This window comes from Tachysurus fulvidraco, chromosome 6 (assembly GCF_022655615.1).
Source record: "Tachysurus fulvidraco isolate hzauxx_2018 chromosome 6, HZAU_PFXX_2.0, whole genome shotgun sequence".
Classification (NCBI taxonomy): Eukaryota; Metazoa; Chordata; class Actinopteri; order Siluriformes; family Bagridae; genus Tachysurus; species Tachysurus fulvidraco.
Window position 1 is genome coordinate 10,064,383 of NC_062523.1, and position 26,768 is coordinate 10,091,150.

Below are 26,768 nucleotides of genomic sequence, written 5' to 3' on the forward strand. Positions count from 1 at the left end.
TATAACTGAACATTTACAAAACGTGAAAACTCTAAACACTTCTTTAACTTTCTAATTTCTTTAAATTATATCTTTATCTATTGTGTGACTTGACATGAATTTCATGATGGAGGTCATGTAGGTCACAAGAAAGAAAGAAAGAATAAGAAAGAAATAATGCAATTAACTATGGCAACATATGCATGGACAGAATATACACAAAGCATTTAGAATTTACTCTTCATGACATAATTAACATAAGAAATAAGACATTTCTTACCGTTTATCAAATTATTTTTATGTTTTTTAATGCATAGATTTTTCACCCATCGTAGACACGAGACTACATGAAAAATGCAACTGATGTTTGCATTTTCAAACATTTTCAGAGAAATCCATTAGAAACTCGAGATTATGGCCTAAAAACGGGATTTCTAACACTAATGCTAGCTTTGTCTGATTAAAAGACTGCGAGGATTATGAGACACACCATGTTGTTATGTAGAAATAACATCTTGTTTTGGTAGAATTACAAGTACTGACAGTGCCATTAAAGGTAATATCTATTATAGGCATTTTTCTCATTTTGCATGACTTGATTAGATGGAGATGGCTTTGTCAGATGGGAAATATTTTTCAATATTACACACACTAAGTAGCGAGAAGAGTTTTTTGACACTGGAAATATCGTTGTACTGTGCAGCCCAGTTTATGTGACTTTCACGATATTAATTCGAATAAGATTTAGAGAGAAACTTCATGACGCGCGCGCGTGTGTGTGTGTGTGTGTGTGTGTGTGTGTGTGTGTGTGTGTGTGTGTGTGTGTGTGTGTGTGTGTGTAGAATTACCATGTTTGGTCTCTAAAGTACCACAGCTGGTCACAGTGCCAACGGAGAGTGGCTTCCTGCATGCCCTGTCTTTTAGTGGAGCTTGATTACTTTTCCTGACATGCTACGTCATGGCTAATAAAATGTTTGGCTTTAAACCTGACTCACATGGAGCAGACTCACATGCAAAGGGTTTGGATTTGGCTTGATGTCCTATAATATTTTATCAAACGCGGAATTAACATTTAGTCTACGGCAGGTTTATATCATAAAGTATTGAGAGACTGCTGATGGTTTTAAAATTCTCCAGTCAGAACTAAAGCACTGCATCTTCTAAAAGTTATGATTATTTCATGTAAATATGTCTTGCACTCTAAAATGTTGGTGCGGTATTTGCCCTTTGAGAAGGTGGGAAGGCCAGAGGGTGGATTTAGTAATCTCCATCTTACTTTTTTTCACTCCTGTTGTATGAATACAAAGAGTTTTCCTCGTGTTGATGATGCAGCCACATTCAGCACTTCCCACTAGATGAATATCTGACCTCACCGTGGCTCAGTGGATAATTTTTTTCTCATCCTGTTGTCGTCCAACACTTTTATATCTTGCTGTTAAAGTGGACGGTCCAAAACATCTTTAATGCATATTTAATGTGTTGTACTTAAGAGGTGCTATTATGGCAGCTTGAGCTGAGATAAGAGCCAACACACTTCTAGTGCAATTGCAGTTTCTTTAATGCTTAATGTGGAGATGCGGAGTCTGGAGTCATGTCAGGCAGCTCTTCAGTTCTTTTCAGCATACAATAAAATCAAATACATTGATTGGATTGTGAAGTGGATCAAGTAGACCTCCGGATACATTTTTTGCAAGCAGACGGTTTTGCGTTCCACTGTATTTAAGAGTCTTTGCCTGTGCTTCTCTCTGCCACTCAGATTTACTGTTATTGCACTAATTGTTACATGATACAACAAGCTCTCTCTGTTCTCTTTACCGGTGCACTTATATCTTGTATCCCATTATAATAATTACTATTTTAAAAACCTATTTTGAATAGAATACTGCTAAAGTTTAATACTGGTGGTTCAATACTGCTAGAATTAATTTTCATTCCTTCACCAATGGGTGAAGTTCCTGGCAAATGTGGAACTGTTGAATTGTTATTGCTCTAATTGTTCTTAATGGGGTTTTAACTGCTTATGTATTTGTTTATATCCATTGCCTGATTTGTGTAGGTCAACAACCATTTGTATGTTTTATGCTGAAAGGAATTTTTGTTTTCTTCCTATGGTAATGGATGACAAATTGAATTCGAACGTTAGGCACAAACAGGAAATCCAGGCAGTTACATTTCCAGCATTTGGCAGACGCACTTATCCAGAGCTACTTCCATTATATGTATACACCCTAGAAATTGAGGGTTAAGGGACTTGCTGAGGTTTGGGGGACCTGGGATTGAACTCACAACCTTCCGACTGGTAGCCCGACACCTTAAACACACACCCGTATGTTAGCTAGCAAGCAAGTTCCACCGGACTGAGAGCAAATGGAAAAAAAAATGTATGTTTGTGTGTAATACAGTGGAGCAGCATTGCCACTTAACAGCTCCGGTTTTACCCTTGCACCGGGTGATCCAACACACATTTAATTGGGATCGTAGTTACTAAATATTATTTTTGCTTGCATGTATTTTGAATATTTTTTAAGAATTTTCAGTCCTTGTGACATGTATTTCTAGGAAAAATACTATTATTAACATGTAGTTGTATTAAATACGTTTTATTGGTTTAATTATTATATGTTTATTTAATACATTCACAGCATTCATTAAGGAAGGGTTCTAGTAATTATGCTGGCCACTGGTTAATATAGTCACTTTGTTTATGATTAGTGTGAGGACTATTTCTCATATAGCATGCCTGCAGCTATCAAGGCATTGCGTGTGTCCTCCTGGCATTGGAGAGTGGTCAGACCCCCTCAAACTTCCTGCCTCTTTGCAAAGAGATGTAAATTAACTTATCTCAAGGGACCTGTTGGCATTCCTGTTGCCTTACTTAACCTATAATAATTAGCTCGTATAACAGAGGGCAGCGTGCAGTTTGCAGTCACTGCAGGAAACATTTTAGCTCGTGCACTGCAATATAATTCTAATATGATGTACTGCATATTTGAGTTTTAGATTCCTTTACTCTCATTTTAAATTCCCCTTTTTATCTTATCGTTAAAACATAGCAACTTTGTTTACATAGCAGTTTGTAGGTACACGTTTCTGAAAGCTAAATATTATTACTTTGCATTTGAAATCTTCCTGTTTACTTTTTTATATGTTGGAACATATAAGATTTTGACATTTTCCGTCCCTCGTTACAGATTTGTACAGAATCGAAGGCATTGTCCTGATAGAGTTTGGATGAGAGCCAGCATCAGGTCCTTGAGAACTGCCTAAGCTTTAGAGTTTGAGATCAAGAGTGCTTTAATGGTTCAACCATTGACTAGCCATCAGTGGACATCAATGAATTAATGTTAAAGCAGATACTATTCTGCCTGCTGGCTTTTAGTAGGTTTAATTAAACAAGGATAAAATTAGGAGTCATGTAGGTACACTCATAGGGCTGCTTTACTGCACTTGTAAATCATTGTTCTAGCTGAATCTAGGTTGCATATACTGTAGCATTCAACCACATTTCCACTCTTAAACAAACAGCAAGCTGAATACAGTGGAACTCCCCTGGAAATCATTACCTGTAGACAAGGAATTCATCTAAAAGCATTCATCATACTCCTTATTATTCTTATAAGCTCATGTTGTGAATCGGGGCTTAATCTATGCAGCATTTCTCAATGCCCAAGTCTTCACAATCATTCATCAAGACATCAATTAAATAAATCACCTTAGCTTTGTGCAGGGATACAATATAGGAATGTGTAATGTGTTAGGAAATCTAAGGATAGCCGTGAAAAAAAAATAAAGGCTCAAAGTATCTGGTTGTGTAGCTCTGCTCAGAGAACTGTTTGCATAATGGAACTCTGACGCATAAGGAAAACTGTGGTCTCTGAATGCAGTTTAATGTGTTGGCTTGGTATGTATCTTTCATGAAAATCAGATGTCACTGATGCAGAGGAAGTGGATTGGTTTAAACAGTTTCTGTTTTCAATCAGTTTATGATGTTTTCTATTTCTCTCTTTTGCTCCTTGCTGCAAGTGGCATTTAAAAAAAAGAACACTCTGTTCACTTTTTTAACATGGCAGAATGGGAGGAACATTTCTATGGTGTGCTGGCCAGACTGTCCTATAAACAGCCAACTGGCTCAGAACTGGAGTCCATGCAGGAGATGTTAGTTCTGCCGCAAGATCAGGTCTGCTGTGTATGATGTATTGAAGAGGGGTCATGTCATTCCCAATACTGTGTGATCCAAACAATATGGAGCCACTCATTTACACATAAACTCACATTATTCTTGCTGGGTTTCCCATGCTATGTCATTTTTCTGGTTTTCTTTTTTCCCTGTTCCTTGGATATGTGTGGTTAATTCTGAATTCTGAGGGTCTGAACATCTACGTTTTATTACATGTTTAAGTCTGGTATAAGGTAAAGTGTTTGAGCAAATGAATCTAAAAGAAGTGACAGAGGGGCTGATATTGTTTTGTATGATTTCATGGCATTAGATGTCAGTTAATGATCGGGAAGAGGATAAAATCACACCCTTCACAGTCAGGTTACAGAAAACAGAAAGAGAGCAAGAAAGAGAGTGAGAGACAGGCGGTCCATTATAAAGCTTCTCTACTGGAGTGTGTCAGAATCAGTCTGGTGGCCTTAGTGGGAGGAGTGTGAGGGGTGAGCCAAAGCAACTCCCCTTCCACAGCTCACTAATGTTCAGTTAGTGGAACATTATAGAAGAAGAACACTGCAGCTCATAAAGTGATTAAGAAATTATACCGAACCTGCAGACCTTGACACCTTGACAGGTATTTCTGTATTTCTATAGTATTATTAACACTTATTACTTCTTCTAATATTTGTTGGCATTCTGCTATTTATACAGGTGATGACTGGGAAGGGAGGATGTTGATGTCGAATGTAGGAATGATGGCAGATCACAGGTGCATGTAAATAGGTGGTAAAATGCATGCTGAAATAGAAGGCAGTTCCTTTTTCAAGATAGAGGTGTGTCACCTTCCATCTCTAACGCTAAGTGTCATATAAAGATTGTGACTGCATCAGGTCTTCATATGACACTATTAAGTCATTTGGATGTATTTAGGAATATATAGAATATGAGACCTTGCCTTCGGCGCCATAGCAAATGTCATAGTTTAACTTTTACTTAGTAAACAGTTATGCATGATGTGTTGTTCACTCAGATTTCCGATGGGTGTGTTGACCCAGCGCTTAAAACGTTGCTTCTCAGCATGCTGGAAAGACTCACAAATGGGTTTTAGAGTTCTAGTTAAGGGGAAAGTATGGGTGATTAGGGAAAAGGCTCACTTTTTCCAGGCAGGGCTATTAAAGGGAAGTATTGGCGTTAAGCCTGGGCTGAATAAAACAAGCTAACTGGAGCTTTCAGCCAATAAGTTTGGAAAGGCCCTTGAGTGGTACATTGGTATGACATAGTGCAAGTGAAGGTGTGTCTGACTAGCACAGAAGAGCAGGTTTTGAAAATGATATGAAAGAAGTAGCCATAATGATGGTTTCTACAACAAATATTGACAGTACTGTACATTTCAGTAACTAATAAATAAACAAAACTTATTGTACATTCTTAAAGCACAGGTTCCTGAATTCACAGGTTGCTGACAAACCTCCTACCTTGTATATTTTAGTGTTTTAACACACCTGCTCCAAACAATTTGCTAATTTACAGCCATTTTTGAGTAGAAATGGTCGTATTGATGCAGGAAAAATACTATGTGCAGTGTTTCCAAGATTTATCATTGGAACCCATGCTTTAAATTATACTTTTATAGAGACTGTTTATTTTCTGACAAGCTTTAGCAATTTTTTGATTCATTCTTGCTTATTTGCAAACTCAATTCATTATGAAACATTAACAAAGGTAAGGTTAAGGGTTGAGGCGGGACTTAAAGTACATTTTCTTACCATTTTTTTTTTGGATAAAATCAAACCAAAGACAACTCTAAATCATTTAAAGTGACATGAATATTTTGAGGTTAGGCTCCAGCAATTGTTAAGTTGAAATTGACTAACTTGGTCAAAATAACAGCTATTCATAAGAAGCCAGACTGCATCATGTCAAGTGATAGTTTGTTTTGTTTTTTCGATGTTATACTGTAGGTTTATTACAGTAGACTTGAGATGTTTAATTTACGCAGACTTGTATATATCGTTGTATATGGTTGGCTTCATTCTTCATTTTCTTCATTGCTGCTTCATATGCAGACCCATATTTCAAATCCAATGGATATGTAACTGTTTTATTCTGACATAATAGCTTTTTGAATTGATTATATGTTATGGAATGGAACAAGAAGTGTCTGGTAACTCAAGCACTAGAATTATAATCTAGCCGGTGTAAGGTTGTTGATACATGTAGTGCCTTGGAAAAGAGAAGCAATTTCACCCTACAATGACTATATGAAGCAGAAAAGGGCTGATTCTGCAGACTCAGCAGTAGCTCATCAGTTTTAGAAAGTCAGTGTACAATATTGCTTGTTGTGATGAAGCTTGTCTTTAAGAAAACAAAATGTTTATTCAGAGCTGCAGATACATAGACTTTCCAAGTGAGATGATGTAGGCAATGATGCTTTGATTCCAAGAAGGCAGGAAATGCTTCCAACATTTAATTTGGGACTATTTTTCCACAGGTGAGTCACAGCTTTGGATGACAGTTGTGAGTCTCCTGGGAAGATGTTGTTGGATCACATTCCAGGGGTGTGTCTATGTCCTCATGTGTGTGGGTGTTTTTTATGGAGGGAGAGGTTCATACAAGCATTATGTAGGACCATGGTACAATCGATCAAACCAGTGAAAATGAAAGCTGGAACCGCAAATTTAATTTTCTGAATAATAAATAGTGATCAGTTGTTTTTTTTTTTCTTTCAGTTGCTCTCTGTTTGTGGTTGCGGTTACCATAACGGATCATGTGGTCCGAATATTAGATTTGGCACAGGTTTTATGCTGGGTCCCTTCCTGATGCAATCCTCCCATTTTTTTTTATCCGGGCTTGAGACTGGCACAGAGAGTTAACTTTTCATTGGCGGGGTTAGCTACCTGCCCGGGAATCGAACCCGGGCCACGGCAATAAGAGTGTGAGATCCTGCTTCTGGACCACCCGGAGGCATGCAGGTGTTTCTTGTATGAACATACAAAATGTTCATATGTTTACAGTTGCTTAATAATGATAGTTCCAACTAGACATTTGTGGCACCATTTATACCAATATACAAATACTCAAAGCAATGTTTTTCTTTACAGACGTCATTCACATGCAAGGTCCTTTGGACGGTAGCCTCTACGCGAAAGTCCGTAAAAAAGAGTCTGTTGATGCTACAGCTAACGGCCTTCCCACAGCAGTCGAGCACGCTGTTGAACACACTTCTGCCCCAGTGGACCACGCTTTGTCTGTTAGCAGTGACTCTGGAAACTCAACTGCCTCCATTAAGACTGATCGCACTGATGAAACTGCCCAGCAGGCAGTGCCGGTGATCCAGCAGCCCAGTCAGCCCCTCAGTCCTGAGGAGAAGCAAGAACTGGAACAACTGCTCAGTGGCCTAGAGGCTCCCATGCACAGGCACGGTTACCAAAATAACCATGGGGGAGGAGGAGGAGGTGGAGGAGGAGGAGGAGGTGGTATCCTCCACCTGGTTCCAGCTCAGGTCCATGTAAATGGACACAACAGCATAGACAGAGAGACAGATATCCTGGATGATGACCTGCCCAACAGCCAAGAAGGGAACAGTGTGGACAGCCTGGGGACTCTGTCCTCGCTTGAGGGTCGAGCCACCCCGGCTGACCTGTACTACCAGCCTGAGACAGTCATCAATGGTCAGGGTGTGTCTTACTTGGACGGAAGCAGACACGGAAAAGAGACAGAACCAGTGTCACTACTTTATGGCTCTTTCTCCTCCACTCAGGAGAATCTGGGCAACACAGAGCTACCATCCAGCAATTTTGCCAGCCTCAACGGAGGCATCTGTCGCTCACAGTCCTTTGGATCGACACCCAACCCCGAACAGAAGCTCATGCCCAAAGCTCCAGCACGTACCACCAGCAGCAGAGATGCTGTGCAGCGGGGGCTTAACGTCTGGCAGCAGTTTGGTGTTCCAGAGGAACCGGTTGTAGATGGGGTGAACTTCAGCCATTCAATCCACAGTCAGAGCCTGCCTGAATTTCCTAAGGCTCCTTCTCAGAATGAGATTGAACAATCCATTGAGGCACTCAACCTGCTTATGCAAGACTTGGATCCAAGTCATATGCAAGTTCCCAAGTCCTACAGTGCACCTTCTGGTGAAGGCACCGTCATCACAACCCAGCCATCCTTCTCCCAGACACAGGCTCGACCTTCCTATCAGGCTGATACTGCCATACATTCAATGACTGAATACTCACAGCCCCAGCAATATACCTCACCTGTCCAAAAAGCTCCATCTACAGTGCAGTCTCAGCTTACAGAAGCTTTTGTTCAAAGTCCTCAGATGTCAGCAGTTTCAAGCCATCCCTCAGTTGCAGACCCCGCTGGTATGATCCACTCTTCTGGACCCCCATCTACCGTTAGCCTGGAGCTAAAGCCCCTTAACACTTATCCACCCAGCGCAACCTCTCAATTTTCTGATCCTCCAGAGGCTAGCTCACACCATGCCACCTTCAAGAGCTATTCAACCTCCTCCCCACTGCTCTGTGAGGCTGAACAGGAGAACACACACCACAACCTTGAAGGGCTGGTGGCTCAGCGTGTGGCAGGTGAGCTAAAAATCTTTGTTTCTCTAAAATGAATTTATACCTTTATTTTGTAAATATAAATATGTTAGTTATACGATTATAAACACATTAGAAACTTACACTCAAATACAGAAGCAGAAGATAGTTTGCATCTTTACACTAAACTAAATACAGATTGGGGAAAAAATGAGTATAAACTGGTACAAATCAAATGGTGTGAGTCATAGAACACACCTCCTTTGTTTTTTTTTCTGGTTTTCCATTTTTTTTTTTACAAATTGAATAACACTACTTTGAAAGGCACACCCAGCCATGTCTCTCTTCAGCATTTGAACGTTGGCGTTGAAGAACTCAGTGAGATCACAAAGAAAGCATTGTGTGAAGTGTTGTTGGCTCGATCTCTCATCTCATGCCTTGTTTCTACCGCTGCAGCTGTAGTGCATAAAACTCTGGCACTGTAGCATTGCACAGGTGTTTTGTCCAAAATATACCTTAAATATCAGCTTATGGAAATGACATAAATACTTAATTGCTTATTTTGCAATGCTTATAGAGATCACACAGAGCTAATACAGTTATTATATTATGTAATAAGTTCCAAAGAACAGGAGACTAAAGGTGACTAAATGATGGCTAGACACTAAGACAAAGTTTTCCCAAGCTCTATATTAACAAGAAATAGCTTCATCTTAATACAAAATTGCCCTCTAGTGGTGTGCCATTTAAAATGTGCCAGATTCCATACTGTGTATTTACTTTGTACTTTAGATCCATGAGGTGAGTAGAACAGACTGAGCCTGTGTTTGAAAAGCAGACCCTAATAAAACGACTAAATTGAGGAATATCAAATATGAAAATCAGTGGGATCTGTTCTAATATTTTATAACAATTATGGTATTAGTACCCCATACAACCCTCCACCTAGATAAACCCTCCACCATCCCTCCACCTTCCACTGTTACCTGTAGATATTACCTTTACATGACTTACTTTAAACATGTTTGATTCTGTTTTTTTGTGCCTCATAAAATACATTTGTTAACTTTGCTTTCTTACCATTTGAATTATTATTATTATTATTATTATTATTATTATTATTATTATTATTATTATTATTATTATTATTATTATTTTTTTTTTTTCTTTCTGTCTTTCATCTTTTGGATTGATCCTATTTGTGGATACCTCATCATCTTCTTCACCTCCTAACCATCCTCCCCTCCACCTTCCTCTGTTGCCCTTCAACATGCCCATGCTCCTCTGTAGAGTACATGGCTCGTATCCATGACCTCAAAGACAGAACAGCCACTTCCGAACCTGACAGCCGCCGCCGTTCTCTCTCCTTCTCTGGTTGGTCTCTCTCTCTCTCTGTCTCTCTCTCTCTGTCTCTCTCTCTTTCTCTCTCTCGCTCTATCACCAACTGTCTTTATTTTAGTATGTCCAGTTTTATTTTTATTTAACCCTTCCTTCCTTTCTGCTCTCCATGTTTATCCCTCACATTCTTCCTCTCTTAATATTTCACTTTCAGTCTATATCTATTCATGTCTTTGTATCACTGTTTTTAATCATATCACCTCTCTTATCTGTGTCTGTTTGTGTGGATTTGTGGGTAGTATCTCACTCCAGCTTTTCTCCCCGTACTCTCTCTTGTTTTCACTCAGTTTTTTCCCCCACTTTCCACAAAAGAACTCTTAAGAAGGTTAAGATGTTAGAACAGACATCAGGATTTTCAACCTCTTAATACGTTCAGTAGATTCAGTTCATTTTGACACAGAGTTCGTGAATGACCCCTAAAAACTTCATTCACAAAGGTTTGCATAAAGGTTTTACAAGAGTGAGACAGTGTGAAGACAATGGCTACTCTGTCTGCGTCCACTGAGTATATGTCACAAGATACAGTTTGTCAAGCTCAGGGAACAAATCAGAAGTATCAAGACACAGGATTCTTTCAAGGGCTTTTCTCCATGTCTGCTTTAGCATTTAGAAAAAGAACAAAACATAATAAAGCCTTCTAAGTTGCAGAACTTTTGTGCGGCTGTTATCAGCCATTCGGGAATAAAAGTCTAGGGCACAGACTGTTTGGTCCTCACAAAGGCAGCACACAGTTGCCAGAGTCCAGCTTCCGTTCCCAGTCTGGGACTCCTTCCGACTCACATTCAATCCAATACAGACTCCACAATCACCGAAAGAAGGCTATGACCCTTTCAAACCTTGCCTCAGATAACACGTTTTTGTGTTTCAAGAAATGAGTGAAAGAGAAAACAAAATCTCACAAAGCATCTCCTGCATTGATCAATAAATGAGCAGGACAAAGTCACTAGGGTTCTCCAGTGAATCAGCTTGAAAGTATTAGGCATAGGCAGTTGCTGAGGAAACATTTACAGTGCTTGACATGCACAGCTGTGATTATTTCTTCTGATTTGGGTGTCATCGAATGACCTAAAGTGAGATGATGCTGGAGAATGTGACTGTGCACATTTCCAGCTTATGGGAGCTAGACCTAGATCCAGATCCTTTCTGAACATGGCTTACACTCCCATGTCAATAAATCTGAGGTCTGTGTGTTATGACATTGCTCTAGCAACGTGAATGGATACACAACTGTGATATCCTGCAGATGGACAATTCTGTATGTCATTTAGTTGGGATATTACATGACACCTAAAGGTGGTCTTAGTTTTTTTTTTTTTGTCATCTTATCTACCCATATATCATTTATGTCATGAGTTCTCCAGTCTGAGACACATTTAATTTAGCCCTTCTTAGATTTAAATGATCTCTATTCCCTAGTTTTTCCTAAGATCTTCTTCAAACTTTGCAGGCTAGTGGGTTCCAAGGAGATGCACTGAGAACTAACGACTTAAGAAAATATAGCTGACAGGTTTATTCCTACAACCAAACTGCAATGGTTCATTTTAGCATTCAGGAAGGACTTATGGCACTAAAGATTTGTCAGTTCTGTGAGCTCAACTAACATCTCTTTTTGTCTATTCGATTACTTGGATATCCTGTCGTCCCATGATACTCACTCACTCCGTCACTGAGAAAAATGGTGAATATTTTGTCCAGACTGTTGCCTGGTTTCCAAACTTTGCATTTTCACACAAGGTTGTGTTTGTGCACACCCCAGTGTGTAGTCAGATAAGACCAGGAACGTAAATTGTTTTGAAGCCAGCTGGGATAGACTACAGTCCAATTCCTGGTAAATCTGAGTAAAGGACCTGATCTGAAATACAAGAACAGAACTTTCAGTTGCTTGGATTACACACTACTGTACAGATTACAAGCTTTTTTTTTTTAGCCTATGTTTAGGGGCCTTATTCAGCCTTTATTCAAACTCCTGTAGAGTTCAAATTCTACATATAGCGTACATAACATGTAGCTTTAAAATGAACTCCTAACTAGAGTTTATTTAATTAATAACTCTTTCATAGTTTTAACAAATCTAAAACAGTTAAATGGTTTCAGGTGAAAAGAATAAAAAACAACAACAACAACAAAAAAACACAAATATATTTACAGCATTTGGTAGACACCCTCATCCGGAGTGACTTACATTTTGATGGTTAATGGCCTGCCTTAGGGGCCCAGCTTGGTGGACCTGGGATTCAATCTCAAAACCTTCAACCTTAACCACTGAGCTACTACTTCCAAATAAGAGCAGTATTCACAGCATAAAAACAGTTTAAAAATGGCACTTTTATCCTGCTCTTAACAAAGTCCAAGATAATGCAGCTAGGTGCAGGATAGATCTTGTTCAGACAACACCATTGGGAAGTTAAATCAGGATCCTCAACACCCGGTGGATGAACACCGATTAGAGTAACTAACACTGGCTGTAGTCTAAGTTAGAAAATAAACCCCCAACATCTAACTCTTACTCAAGTTTATGTCTAACTTCAAAATATTCCACTCCAGAAATTTGTGTTATGATATGATTATCATATGGTTTTCCAGGGGTGCAATCTCATGAGGCATCAAAGGATGAAAGCACTGGACCAGGACGACACCGGACTACTAGCGAGGGACAGTCCCGTGACGAAAGCCCTACCCGAGTCCGCTCCCCCATTCGCTGCATTTCACCAGAAATGGCTAATACCATTGCTCAGAACCCAGGAGGCCGACCTAAGGAGGTAGACTCAGCGGTCGACTGAAGAAACGTCCTTTTGATTTTTAAGATTAAATTTGATGTTCAAAATTATACCTGATTTATCATGCATAATATGATGTGTATCGGTGTGATTATTTTGGAATATGTGTGTTCACCGGTCATATGCTCCTCTAGGGACACATGCACAGTTACAGGGAAGCATTTGAAGAGATGGATGGGGGCCAAGTCAGCCCTCCAGCTACTGTGGGCGGTGAGGTCCTCCCCCAAACCCCTGCATTCCCTGTCTCGCCACAAACCCCTTACTTCAACGTGTGTAAGTTTCCCAGCTGAAGGAGAAGGGTGCCACAGAGATCAAGCTACATCTCTTCTTATAGACAGTTCGATTAACTAGAAGATATTTATTATTTAGGTCTTTTTATTGGTGTTCTGAAATTATGCATATTTATCTCAAATAACTTTGAAAGTGACATCTAAAGAGTGTTTTACAGTATGTGTGATTAAGTTATGTGTTAAGTAGATTTCCTTAATATAAAGTGTTTTGCGAGTGTTTTAGTAAGCCTGTACTTTTCTTTTTTCTCTACTAGACTCTTTAACGGTAGACCAATATTAACACACTTTCTACAAGTCAACCCCAGATCACGATATGCTAAGCAGCTAATTGAAATCCTGTCTCGGGGTTTTATATAAACTTTATTAACAGCTGACACACAAGTCTACAAATGTGAAAATTTGTGCTTAATTTCAATGATTTCCTTTGTGTGGTCAATTACTGGCGAAGAGTAGATTTCATGTTGGCTCATAGATAGCCAGCAGCTAAGAAAAAACCTCTAGCTCTCTCCTGTTTCCCAGAAAACTCCACATTTCATAAACTGTTGTCATCAGCTATTTTCAGATGCATGTGTGAGCCGTGAAGGTCGCCAAGCTCTCATATTTATAGGCTGATCCCATTACGAGCAGCCAGGATAGCTCACTTTTAATCACTTATTACTTCATCATACCCTTGCATCCCCTCCACCTTAGCTTCCTTATAAAGTCCCTTTGCAAGGTCTCCTTGAGCAGACCTGAGCATCTTCCATGCACTTTTAACCTGCTCTGTTTTATTTGGCCCAGTGATGCATTTCCTCTTACCAGACATTCTGTCTGAAATTGATTCAATCCCTGCAGCTCTGGTTGAAATTGTATCTGCAAAGCTGCCTTACTCTCCTCAGAACCAGGACATTCTCTAGAGTACTGCTGTCACTGTGCAGCAAAATGAAGCTTGACAGCACACACACTGCTTTATTGGTATATGTCAAAGATAAATATAACTATTCAACTGTATGCTGGATTAAGCAGAGATATATAGTGTATATTTTGCATTTCAACACATTTCACAGATTAACGTCAAAAGCATTCTCGGCAGCAAACAGATACCCGATGTGGGCATTTAAAGCATGCATGTTTGCGTTTGTGGGGAGCAGGAGACAGCATTGGGTGTCTTTTCTGTTCAGTGGTTAAGATGCTCACATGCTTTGAAAGTCATTTGAAAGCAGCAGCATCAATGCGGCCCCCTTCTCCTGCAGTAAATCAGAGGACATTTGTGTCTTCCACTACCCTACTGCTTCCCTCTGTTCCCCATTCCCTCTCATGTTGAACGTTTTGGGCTTTCATACAAAGAATTGTTTGGGATTCTTTGGTAAGTGGAGGATGTGCACAAACTGTCTCAGACACCAGTGTGCCACCGGTGTTTAATTTGTCCCAGACTTCATGACACCGCTTCAGTGAGCATGCATGCAGAGAACAGCCATGATTTTCCATCACCCATTCAATCTAGTCGATAGTGTTGTTTCGTCTGCTTGAATGTTTTGGTTTTAATTATTATTACTCATTTTGTCTTCACAGTCTGTTTTGCTGGCTGTGCACTATTCATTGCTTGTTTTTATGAGTCACACTTTTTATTTGGATTGTCCAATGTAGACACTCAACGAGCGAGCTCTCGACTACCAGTGAAGCAAGCTGACTCTGAATAGAATATAAAATAATGTCACAAAATGTATCAATGACAAGACTGATTTACAAAGATTATTTAGTAGAGCTGTAAGCTAGACAAATTAACTTAAAAGCAAAAGTTATAATCAATAGTCTGTAGATCGGGGGTTATCTAAATATTTGTGAAGGTCCAGCTACATAAAATTCCTTGCCTACTGAGGTTCAGATTTGTACACACACTTGACTAACATGAATGAATGGCTGGATTGAATGGACTGATATAGTTTATAGTTTATAATATAGCTATAAATAAGACATATCATTTTGAAGTAGTCACAATTTGTTTCACATTGTCACATGACTACCACCTTTGACCGCTCCCAGGGGTTCCATTTCGACGCCTATGCTAACATAGTCGCCTATGCTATTTTGTCTTCTACAGCCATTATTTTAACACAGTAATTGGTTCTGCTACAGTACGTGCTGGGTGTATATAGATTATTTACTAAATGTCAACATCTATAATGTATATGCATCCTTTAGAATGAGTTAGAGAAGTTAATACTGGTGGTTTATTGACGGTAGAGTTTCTACAGTGGACTACACAAATAAAGAGATGCCATCACTTGTTCTGGTAACATATGTGAGAAGCTACAGCAAAGACTCATTGACATTTAAGTATCGTGTGGATGTCTGCATGATGTGCTCATTCTGTCAGAAAAACATGACAGAGAGTGTTTCATCTACATCATTTACATTTTGAATGAAACACTTGCATGGCCTAGGCAGCTAGCATGAGACGTTTGCACCATCACCAGATTTTCAGTGTAAATACTGTACGCTTTCATCTGCGATAGTGTCATCTTTACAGCTCTGGATCTGTATATTTTAGACTTTTAGAAGATATCATTTATTTGCTCTGGTGTTTCTATAGTAATGTAATGTTAAATGAATTAGGAATCAGACATCAGAACACAGTCAATGAGCTGCTTATGTTCCTCTGCTCATGCTGTGCTTGTACATACAGATCTGTGCTGTTGATGACCTGCCACCTCTGAGCTGTTAACTAACCTCTTTCCCGTCGTTCTCTCTTAGGCCGTTCTCCTCCAGGTTTGGCTAAAACACCATTGTCCTTCCTGGGTCTGAAGCCACACAACCCAGCTGATATCCATCTCAACCAGACAGGCTCAGGTGAGCACATACACACAAAACAGGAAGTCCGTTTAAATTTCACCAGCCCCTAACTAGGCGTCTTGACTATACTTTCACAAACACTGAGCTCATAGTTTTTTTTTTTGTTTTTTTTTAAATAAACAAGTCTCCACATTACATATGTGGTTGTGCTGGCTTAATTGTAAAATGTGTGTCTGCATGAGGGAAGAGCGGAGAGCTTTAGTGCTATGAAAATGTGTAAAAATAGTGTTCAAAGGCATGGTCTTTCGACCTCAGTATTGAAACAGCCAATATCAATCCTGTTAGAGGAGGTTAAGAAGACCTGGAAAAGTACAAAAATGTATAAAATCCCTTTTTGGACTGCAGGTTTCACTTTGATTTTTGTTTGGGAGGCCAGCGAGGGTAGGTATATGGGGTTTAAACAGACTGAATGATAATAGAAGTGTGTCACGAGAGCTGTTTAACTTGGCTGGCTGGCTTAAAAAATGACGCTCCTTTAAACCAAATCCAAATGTCTGACGCACTGCTAGTTTTAGCTCTGTTTCCAAGCAGGTTAGGGCTAATGCTTCTGTTAGAGTAACACTTTTCAATCTTTCTTTCTTTTTTGGTTCTTTTTCTGTCTGTAGTCATTTTTAGCCTAATATCTTTACTATGCTTCTCTAGTTGCATATTTTCTTCTGTTTACTCTGTTCAACCTTTTTCTAAATCTATTAATCTTTCTCTAGTATCTACTTTCATCCAAGCTTTCTCTCTGTATTTTTATCAAATTTTCACCCTGGCTGTCATCTGTGTTGCTTGGTACAGAGAGTGAGGAAGAGGAAGGTAAGAGCTTAGCACTAATAAAGAATGCCCTATTTATTTACCTGATCATATTCTTTGATTTCCATTTCTTATCGATTTGAAAATAGTTTGTCATAATTTCCATGGGTTAAAACACATTCCTCATATAGGTAATATTTATTTAGTTTCATGTCTTCAGTGAAGGTGCTGGAACTAATAAGAATCCTCAGTTCCCTATTTTTAAAATAGACATGTGCATCTCACTTTAGCTGTTGGGAGTCAAAATATGTAGCAAATAATTAAAAAAAAGCACATAAATTCTTTATCGCTTGTAGGATTTTCATGTTGGTGTCCAAATCATTCCTAACTCATGTTATATCAGCGGTATGTATTGGCAATATGTGATCTGTGTGTGCTTTCAGAGCCCCGCAGCTATGTGGCGTCTGTTGCTCGTTCAGCATCAGTGACTGGGGGGCAGCCATCTAGTCCAGTGTCTCCTACCGTTGAGAGTGGTAGTTTGACCAGAGGAGGTTCTCATCCCTTTAACTCCCCACTGTCGTCTAGCAGCCCTGTACAAAGACCTGAGGGGTGAGAGGGCTTTGCTATCATAGCTTTGAGATTTTGAAGTAAACCAAGGCCAATTCCCATCTTTAGAAAAACAAGCATCAATATAGACTTATGCAATGGACACAATGATTCTGATCTTATTTTTCTAATACAGTATTTATTCTGGTTTCAGTGAGCATACCTTGGTGGATAGCAGAGTGGGCATAAGCACACCATCTGATGGAGTGGAAGACTCTGGTTTCCGCTTCTTCCCCTCCCAGAGCACTTCACACACTCTAACTGCATCCTATCCTCCCTACCAAATACCTGGCAATGTTTCAGGCAGTTTTATTACTCCTGAACTTAATGCCTCCTCACCAGAACATGTCCAGTTGAGCACCATTGGTAGCCAACCCATGCCTAGCAAACCTGACACACATCAACACACCATATTCACTGACACATCACCCATTCCTGCTCTCCAGCAAAGACTGCCCAATCATGAAGGTCCCATTCTCAGCCACCAGCCTTCTCCAGCTAATGGCTATCAGCCTGGAGCATTTGGCAGTGTAGTGCTTCCAAAGCATGGCATGATTCCACAGGCAACACAAAGTAGCTCTATGCCGAGTAGACAGATTCCCATTAGCCAGGGCACACAGAGCCCCACCCTGAACAGGCAGGATTTCTATAGTGGGTACCAGGCATCACATGCCCAGCCTATGATTCTGCCCAACCAAAGTAGCCCAGTGCTGAACAGACAGATGCCGGTAAGCCAAGTCACACAGAGCAGTCCCACTTTGAGCAGACAAGGTCTTCAAAGCCCCCCTGTTGGGTTTCAGCCTTCCCATACCCAGTCTGTCATCCAGCACAGCCAGATCAGTCCTGTGTTAAGCAGGCAGACATCACTTACCCATCCAGGCCAGAGTAGCCCTATCCTGGGACGCCACCCCTCTGTGACTCAGGTGTCCCACGGAAGCCCAAGCCTCGACAGGCACCCAATGCACAGTGGGTACACCACTCCAGATGAGAGACATGGTGCCCTGTCACGCCAGAGCAGTTCATCAGGCTACCATCCACCCTCCACCCCATCCTTCCCTGTTTCACCTGCTTCCTACTCTGATAACTTCAGGCAGCCTCAGCTGCCAGAGAAAAGGCGCATGTCAAGCGGCGAGCGCCCAAATGGTGTACTCTCCTACAACACCCTCAATGGAAAGGTGTCACCACCCATGTCCAGTGGAGGGAGCACTCCGAGTGTGCACTTCTTCAATACACTTCCAGATTTCTCCAAACTCAACATGTGTGGTAAGGCATTAACGAACGGCTATTAAGGAGAGTAGGAGTATTTCAATTATTGCTGGTCATTGTTTACTTGAAGACACTTCAAAAATTTTACTCAAAAGAAAAGAGATGCATGAGTTCATCTGTAGGAAGCCCCAGTGCATGTTTTATTTTTCATTCATTTGTGTATTTAATTTAGTTGGCTGTTCCTATATATAAAATGAACTGTTTTTTATACAATATATTTATCATTAAGGCATTACATAATATCTAGCTGGTTCAAGTTTCCAAGTTTATTAAAATGTCAATGCATGACAGACAAGTGTTGAATGAATAACGATGTCTGGTACAGTACATTCAATTGGGACACATAGCCAAAACAAGTCTGTTAAATATCAGTTTAAATTAATCTCTGACAAAATGGACACTTGCCTATTGTTCTGTAAAGAGTTGCAGCAGTTCAGTTGAAGTACATCGAATATACAAATACATCAAAATGATTCCTTGAGTCCCATATAGAGTAAATACTTTATTAAATGTATTCAGAGAATGTGATATCTTTATACTGCATTATACTTAGCTTGTTTGTGTGTTTGCTTTCATGCTTATTTCCAATTTTTTTCCTGGTTAATTGAATTAAGGGTGTTTAAGGGTGAATAATTTGGACAAATTTGCTTGAACTTTTGCATCTCCCATTTTGTAGATGGAAGTCCAGAAACCAGGCTGAATGTAAAGTTTGTCCAAGATACTTCCAAATTTTGGTATAAACCAGACATCTCCAGAGAGCAAGGTAAGGTCTTGGCATGTGTAGTTTTGTGTGTCTGATCTATGTTTAGATTTAGACATGAGACACATACTCCCATTTAAACAATTCTTCTGTTCTCAGTGGCCATGATTTATAAGGCCATTATGAGGTCAGGTCTCGTTGGACCATTACATCTGTTTTTCTTCCTGCTAGATGAACTTTTATTGGATTAGTGTAGATGAATATATACACAACAACATACTGCACTTTCAGTTTAAAACATATATGCATATGCATTATGTAGCTTCAAATCAAATCAAACCTCACATATTAGTTGATTAAGGAGGAACGGATCTCTGGTTGTTTCCGGTTTAAAATGTCTGCAAGGGTCTGTTTATTTTGTTGAATAAAATTAAAACAGTCCCATCTCTTGTTCTTGATTCTTGTTCCAGCTATTAATATTTTGAAGGAAAGGGAGCCAGGAGCCTTCATCATCCGAGACAGCCACTCCTTTAGGGGTGCCTATGGTCTGGCCATGAAAGTAGCCTCCCCACCTCCTACAGTGCAGCCACCTAAAAAAGGTATTTGACAGAACAGCAAATGGAAACTATTTACCAATCTGCCCTCGGGGCAGACAATTCACTTGCCTTCTATCATCACAATTCTAATGACATTGACATTGTGATACTGCTTCTAAGGGGTCTGTGGGAGCTTCTCCGTTAATCTATGTGCCTAAAATGATTCTTGCAAGACATTCTGATTGTCTTAAACCCATAATTTACCTCTCAGCATTTGATTAACAGCTCCTGTCCACACACACTTAAATATAATGTTGCGTTGGATTAGGAATGAAACTGAAGATAGCTTTCAACACAGCTTCTCTTTCAGCACAGGTGCTCTGTGGTTTATGCATGCCTTACTGTATGTTCTTAGAGAATTAGAAGTCATCCTTAAGGTTTTTCTTGTAGGCTTGATCCAATATAGCGCTTTTCTGGTTAGGCATGTTTCTATGGAGGTTACACGACCACTTGAGGAGCTAAAGATTTAAAAAAAAAAAAACTATTCTGAATGAGAGTTGCACAGATCCAATGCATCAGTGTATCAATGTATGTTACATGGGGCAGTGTTGTGCAATATTTTAATTGACAATTTAATAAAGTCTCTGTGTAGGAATATGATCTGATAAATGATAAAAATTTAATAGAATAACTTTTAAACTTTTATTTATTTTCTATTTGAATTACTGCATTATCCATGAAATGTTCTTAAATCTTGAATCTTAGGATGCAGTAGGTGCTGTGATTCAGTAATTGCAGTAAGCTTAAGATGGCTATTTATGAATATTGATATAATGAATATTAAAAAAAAAAAAATACAACAGCATTCCCAAAACTCTTTGCTTAGCTATGCTGCACCAGTCATAATCTAAACAGGTTATTGTCATGACCCCGGGAATAAAACGGACCCAAATGCAGGATGGCGAAAAAAACAGGGTTTAATAACAAAAGAACACTAAACATGACACGGACTAAAGACAGGACAAGACAACAGTAGATTCCGTGCTGCACAAGGCAACGCGGCACAGTTAAATAGACAGGGTAATCACAATGGGAAACAGGTGTTTGGAGACATTAGGAGCAGACAAGGGCGGGGCAGACACGTGACGAAGAACATAAACACATGCACGTGGCCAAAGTCCGGGCTGAGTCCTGACAGTTATATAGAATGATTGTACATTAAATTGTTTAAATGTCAAGTTACCCAGGAATTACAGCTTTCCTCAAATTCCTTGAGTTGAAATTCCTTGGTTTCCCGAATGGGTTCTATTTTTGGAAATGGTCAGAACTAGCTGCTTATTTCCCTTAACTAATAGTCGTAATTAAATACTACAGTTTTATTAGTAATTCATTCAATTTGTTTATAATAATTACATTGGTGTTCCAGGTGACATCACCAATGAGCTCGTTCGCCACTTCCTGATTGAGACGAGCCCAAAAGGTGTGAAGCTAAAGGGATGCCCCAACGAGCCCTACTTTGGTCAGTCTTTTTCAGTTATTTTTTTTTCCCACAAAGCATATATAACATGCTAAGCATGTTTATTTTATTGTGTATATTTATATTTTATATTGTATGTGTGTATGTTGTTACTGACTAAGCTTCGGTAACACAAGAATTTCACTCATGGGATCAATAAAGTCATCTATCTATCTATCTATCTATCTATCTATCTATCTATCTATCTATCTATCTATCTATCTATCTATCTATCTATCTATCTATCTATCTATCTATCTATCTATCTATCTATAATAATTTATCAAATTTTAAACTTAAACTAATATCCAGATTACTAAGGCTCAATAATCTGCAAAGACGTCTAACTATATCAAAATAATCTCTTAATCTCTAATGTTTTGAATCTCTTAATGTCATTCAAATTACCTGTCTCTAATTTAGACTGGTTACCGCATTGTGACATGACCTTGGCACAGTGAATACTAAGTAATTTTTGCACTATGTAGTGCCACCCTTGAACTACAATAACAATAACATGGGCCGGGCTGCTTATGTAAGCTCTGAAACATCCTGTTAAATGAGGCATTGCATAACATACAATACAAAACAGACATTACATAAGTGTATTTTATTCTGAGTAAGAGGGGAAAAGCGAAATGTGCAAGGTTAAGAGCAGGTGTGGACGGAGCCTGGCAGTGCCATTAGATATATAGCTGTCTGCACTTTTCTCCTCCTCAGTCTAGGTCTATGTTGAGGCTCTGCCAAGTCTCACACATGCTGAGGCAGGCCTTATCCCAAATACACATTTAGAAAGGAGGCCCAGACAAGGCAGCCTCTTTCATGAGAATGTTGTTATTGATCTCTTTTTTTCCCAAACAATTTATTAGCTGATAATATCATTTATATGAAAAATAAATACGTTTTTAACTATCACTTTCATGCATCTTTAGGTAGAATGTGCTTTACAAAACAGATTTTCAAAAGAGTCAATAAATCTGATTTTCTTCATAAATATGTTGGCATATTGCTGAATCCCTGTAAAAATGGTGTTGGCACAATCTTCAATTAATTCCCCAAATTATAGAGTGATGTTACATTGTGACCGAACGGAAAGTCTTTCATTCTTTTGTTTGTTTTTTCCCCTCGCTAATTGATGAATAGGATACAACAAAGATACCTAACACTTTTATGAAATTTGTAGTGATTTAAACAAATTTACAAAAACTTTGTACGTTGTTGTATGTACTTTTTTACATTGCTCTGGACAAGGACGTCTGCCAAATGCTGTATATGAAGATGTAAACGACAAATTATAGAATTAGAATGTTATTAAGTGAAGGTTTAAGGTTCCTATTAGTAAGTCTCAGGAGATCTCGTTGAGTTTTTTTCAATCTTAGTAGATTTTGATTAATACTATATTTTATGTGTAAACAATCCTGCAAATGGTTTACAGATAAATCAGTTGGTACTGATTGTGGCTTGATATATGAGACCCGATGTTAGTGAAAGGTTTGACACTGAGGTCTTTCCACCAATGCCAATGCTGTCATTCCAGCTTGTTAGTGAAAAAGCTACGTAGGCTAGATTGACTGATTACATGATGCATTGCATGGCAGAGGTTCAAAATATAAACCAGTTATGGAGTTTGTCATGTAAAGCATGTCCATCTCTTATTTCTGTTCTCGTAAATATAATTCCATCTTTGTATATGTCTTTATACAGGCTGCCTATCTGCATTAGTGTACCAGCACTCCATTACTCCACTGGCTCTACCTTGCAAACTAGTAATACCCACAAAAGGTAAGAGTTTGTGTTATGTGCTCATGTCTGTATGTGTTTGTGTGTTGAAAATGATCTCAGACTTGCTGACCGCCTCCATCAGAATGATGTATTCCCTCTGTGCTGGTGTAAACAGCTCTGAGGTGAATTTAGAGCCATAGCAGCTGGTTCTCTCTGTCTGCCAACTTCTACATGCCATGCAGGTGTGAGAGCAACAGAGGGCTAGAGGCTACAAGCTACCCAACTCGACTCTCTCAAACAGAGTGTGAGAACTCAACAGAGTGTGAATTCCCTGCAGAATAGTGAGAAATCATAACTTATATCTGACAACAAGTGCTTAATTTCCTTCCATTTCTAGTTAAGTATCCACACTGGTGTATTACTAACATACCTCTTTACATTTGTATGATATTTGGCAGACGCCCTTATACAGAGAGCCTTACATTTATCTCATTTATACAGCTGAGCAGATGAGACCTTACACAAGGGCCTATCAGTGGCCGCTCGGTTACCCATGGCATATGAACTCACAACCTTCTGGACAGTAATCCTAATGCCATAAACCACTAAGCTACCACCCCCTTATTTAAAATACTATATTGTAACTTACATTGGATAGATATAGAAGAACACCTGACCTGACTGATTACTGCTTATTGTCAAGTTTTACACATTCTCCAGACATCCATGTCTTTTTCCTCTAGGTGCTCTACGTTTCTTCCCATCTCCCAGAAACATGCCTGCTGTTAGATTAGCTGCTCTGAATTGTTACTAGGTGTGAATGAGTGTGCAGGAAATCACATGCACTTTGCACTAAATTGTCCAGAGATACTATAACAGCAAAGGATGACTTAATCTGGGATGGGACATTCAACAAGCACATACAGTATGTGTGAGGGAAAAAATTGTGTCTTTCCTAGTTTTGCAATAAGACCACGTTTCAGTAATTCTGGATCTGTAATTATTATCCACTTCATGGTAGCTACAATAGCAAGCTGGATGCTATTTTGTATTAAACCATACCTATTAGAAACCTACTGTATAACCCTGATGTGCTTATACTTGTCAGACCCATCATCTGGGTTTTAACCCAGACAAAGGTCAGAAGAATGGTAAAGAAACAAAATGGGCTCTATGTAGCTGTTCTGTTCCTCGCAGAGACCCAGCGTCAGCTTTCTCTGATTCCTAGAGAAAATACATCTCTCTGTTTCTGTGTATTGTTTTGTAGCTCTTGCATGCATGGCAAAGATATACTGTGAAAATAACTTTATGGTGTGTTTTGTAGAGCCCAATGAGGAGATAACAGAGGTTGCCACTCCAGTAAACCCAGCTACAGAATTGCTCAAACAGGGTGCAGGTACATAGAGATTTTATTTGCCTCTACATTTGTCAACTGTATAAAGGGTACACAATTATTTCTACATTTGCTTCTGTTCATTTTCTCTTTAATTCTAATAAGTATAATAATAATTCTAAAATTTGACATTTTGTTTTATGCTCAATGCCCCTTATTCATTAATAGTATAACATACAAGCCAAATCTGTCTGATTCATCCTGATTCATCAAAACATACGAGTGTAATTAATGGGTCATTCAATCTTTTATTAATTAATCTCTTATTTACGTGTCATATGCATATGATACACCTCATATTTTTCTCATATTCTTATATCTAAGTTACATGAAACACACTGTAATCCATGTTACAATAGTGTGCAAGAAAAATTAGGATACTCAAAAACCACAGAAAGACATCAAGAAAAATGGACACCAAGAAAAATATATTCCGCTAACACTAAGTAAGAGGTGCATTTCAAGCTCACTGTAAGTGATCTCAGTTTTGGAAGCACTTTACAGGTTCACGTTTAGGTAGTTTTAGAACTCAGAATGTTTATGTGTATTCACATGCACATATTTCTGAACTGATGGACTCGTAACAAATTACTGTACATGTTGACATTAAACCCCATTATCTATATTCCCCGCATGTTTCCTTATGATAATTATCGATGATTAGCAACATTATTTGCTATTTTTATTCTTACTTTATTTTCTATACTTATTGATGATATTGACAAACATATTTTTGAGGTTATAAAGATGGCACAGAAAAACTTGATGTTTATTTAAACATGTTTACTGTACACATGAACTGTACACATGTTGAACTGTACACATGCTGGATGGAAAAGGTTCATCATGAAGACAAACTAACTCTGAGGATGAAAAGGAATGAAGGACGATAATCAGTCCTGTACCATGTGATGCAAAAAAATATGATGCACCACCACGAAAGGGTTAATTCTATAGATAAGCTTATTCCATATCCATTAAAGAAGACCAGAATGCTATAATGTATGAAAAAAAAACACTTTATGGAAGAAGTAGGGATATTTTCTTATATCACTTCTGAACCGGCTGTTCTCGCTCATTTTGTTGTCACTCTTGTGTGACTATAGGGCAGAAGAGTCCTGTTGAATCCAATGGTAAACCCAATCACACTTTCTTTTGTATTCCTTTCTGACTGATGCATCCCAGTCTCTCTTGTGTCTTGAGACTGTGCATGAGAGAGCGTAACACAATGCCAGTGTCTATATCAGTATCTCTGTTATATTTGTTCTCTAAAACTCTACACATCTGTTGTTTATCCTACTCCAGCTATCTCCTATGACGGCTCTTCCAAAAGCCGATCTCTGCGGCTGGATGTTAGACAGCATGCTTTGAGATGACTGATGAATTGCACGGCATGAATATCAGATTATACATGAACAGAAAAATGTTCACAAGTGCACTAACAACGTGTTCCTGTTTTGTTAACAGCCTAGTTCAAATCTATCACAGTCTATCTGAGTATGAAATACGTACGACAGTTTATGCCGCCATAGCTTGTAAGATCTTCCTGTACCGCTTCAATTAGGAACTATGCGATGTCTAACTGTTCTATCCGTTGCTATAATTCCCAGCATGCAACGTACTGTACATAAATTCAGTGGATATGGAGTCTTTGACTGGACCGCAGGCCATCGCCAAGGCCATCTCAGAGACCATGGCATCCAACCCTGGACCCAATGCCACTGTGGTTCACTTCAAGGTGTCATCACAAGGCATCACCTTAACGGACAACCAGAGGAAGTAAGCACATATCTAATCAAATTAAATAAAGTCTCAAATGATCAGATAACTCAACCCTGAAATGAGCTCAATTTAATTTGTTTAGATTGTAAATATTTGTGATGTGAATAACAATTCTGGTGCTGATATATTGGTTGGTGTTGTCTTTCTGTAATTCCATTGACAAATTAGTGATTGTCTGAAGAATAGGAGCAAAAAAAAATAAATGCTTTCTCAAATATAACGTATAATCGTCAGGTTTCTTTAGCTCCTAAAAAAAGGGCAGAAGCTTTTTACCTCATTTACAATTTTCTAGTGATGTGCTATGAGAAATTTATTGTAGAAGTAGTGGAGAGCAAATGTTTGACTCAGCTATATGTCACATTGGCACTGAGTTGTGAAACTGAAGCTAGTCAGCAGTCTCAGTGATGACAAACACTGTGTATAGTCATAGTGTATAGTCAAATGGCAATGTAGTACACTCCAGAAAAGTGAAAAATACTTGCTGATGACAGATGTTTAAATTAAATAGAATTTCATTGTAAATGAAACCCTAGACACAA

The 26,768-nt window shown here is 39.0% G+C and overlaps 1 protein-coding gene across 18 annotated transcripts in view; it reads left to right on the forward strand.

Moving 5' to 3' along the window:
- Positions 1-26,768, forward strand: part of tns1b (tensin 1b) — a 230,586-nt gene that overhangs the window by 198,442 nt on the left and 5,376 nt on the right. For 9 of the 18 annotated variants that reach the window (XM_047815136.1, XM_047815142.1, XM_047815137.1 and 6 more), the window contains 15 exons: positions 7,234-8,718; positions 9,964-10,047; positions 12,655-12,830; positions 12,983-13,121; positions 15,872-15,967; positions 16,754-16,771; positions 17,152-17,317; positions 17,469-18,577; positions 19,257-19,343; positions 19,751-19,879; positions 21,243-21,335; positions 23,037-23,114; positions 24,379-24,450; positions 25,554-25,580; positions 26,058-26,226. In XM_047815136.1, coding sequence (XP_047671092.1) covers positions 7,234-8,718; positions 9,964-10,047; positions 12,655-12,830; positions 12,983-13,121; positions 15,872-15,967; positions 16,754-16,771; positions 17,152-17,317; positions 17,469-18,577; positions 19,257-19,343; positions 19,751-19,879; positions 21,243-21,335; positions 23,037-23,114; positions 24,379-24,450; positions 25,554-25,580; positions 26,058-26,226 — 3,928 coding nt within the window. The remainder of the gene's footprint in view (positions 1-7,233; positions 8,719-9,963; positions 10,048-12,654; positions 12,831-12,982; positions 13,122-15,871; positions 15,968-16,753; positions 16,772-17,151; positions 17,318-17,468; positions 18,578-19,256; positions 19,344-19,750; positions 19,880-21,242; positions 21,336-23,036; positions 23,115-24,378; positions 24,451-25,553; positions 25,581-26,057; positions 26,227-26,768) is intronic. The other 9 variants (XM_047815141.1, XM_047815143.1, XM_047815140.1 and 6 more) reach the window with 9 other exon arrangements.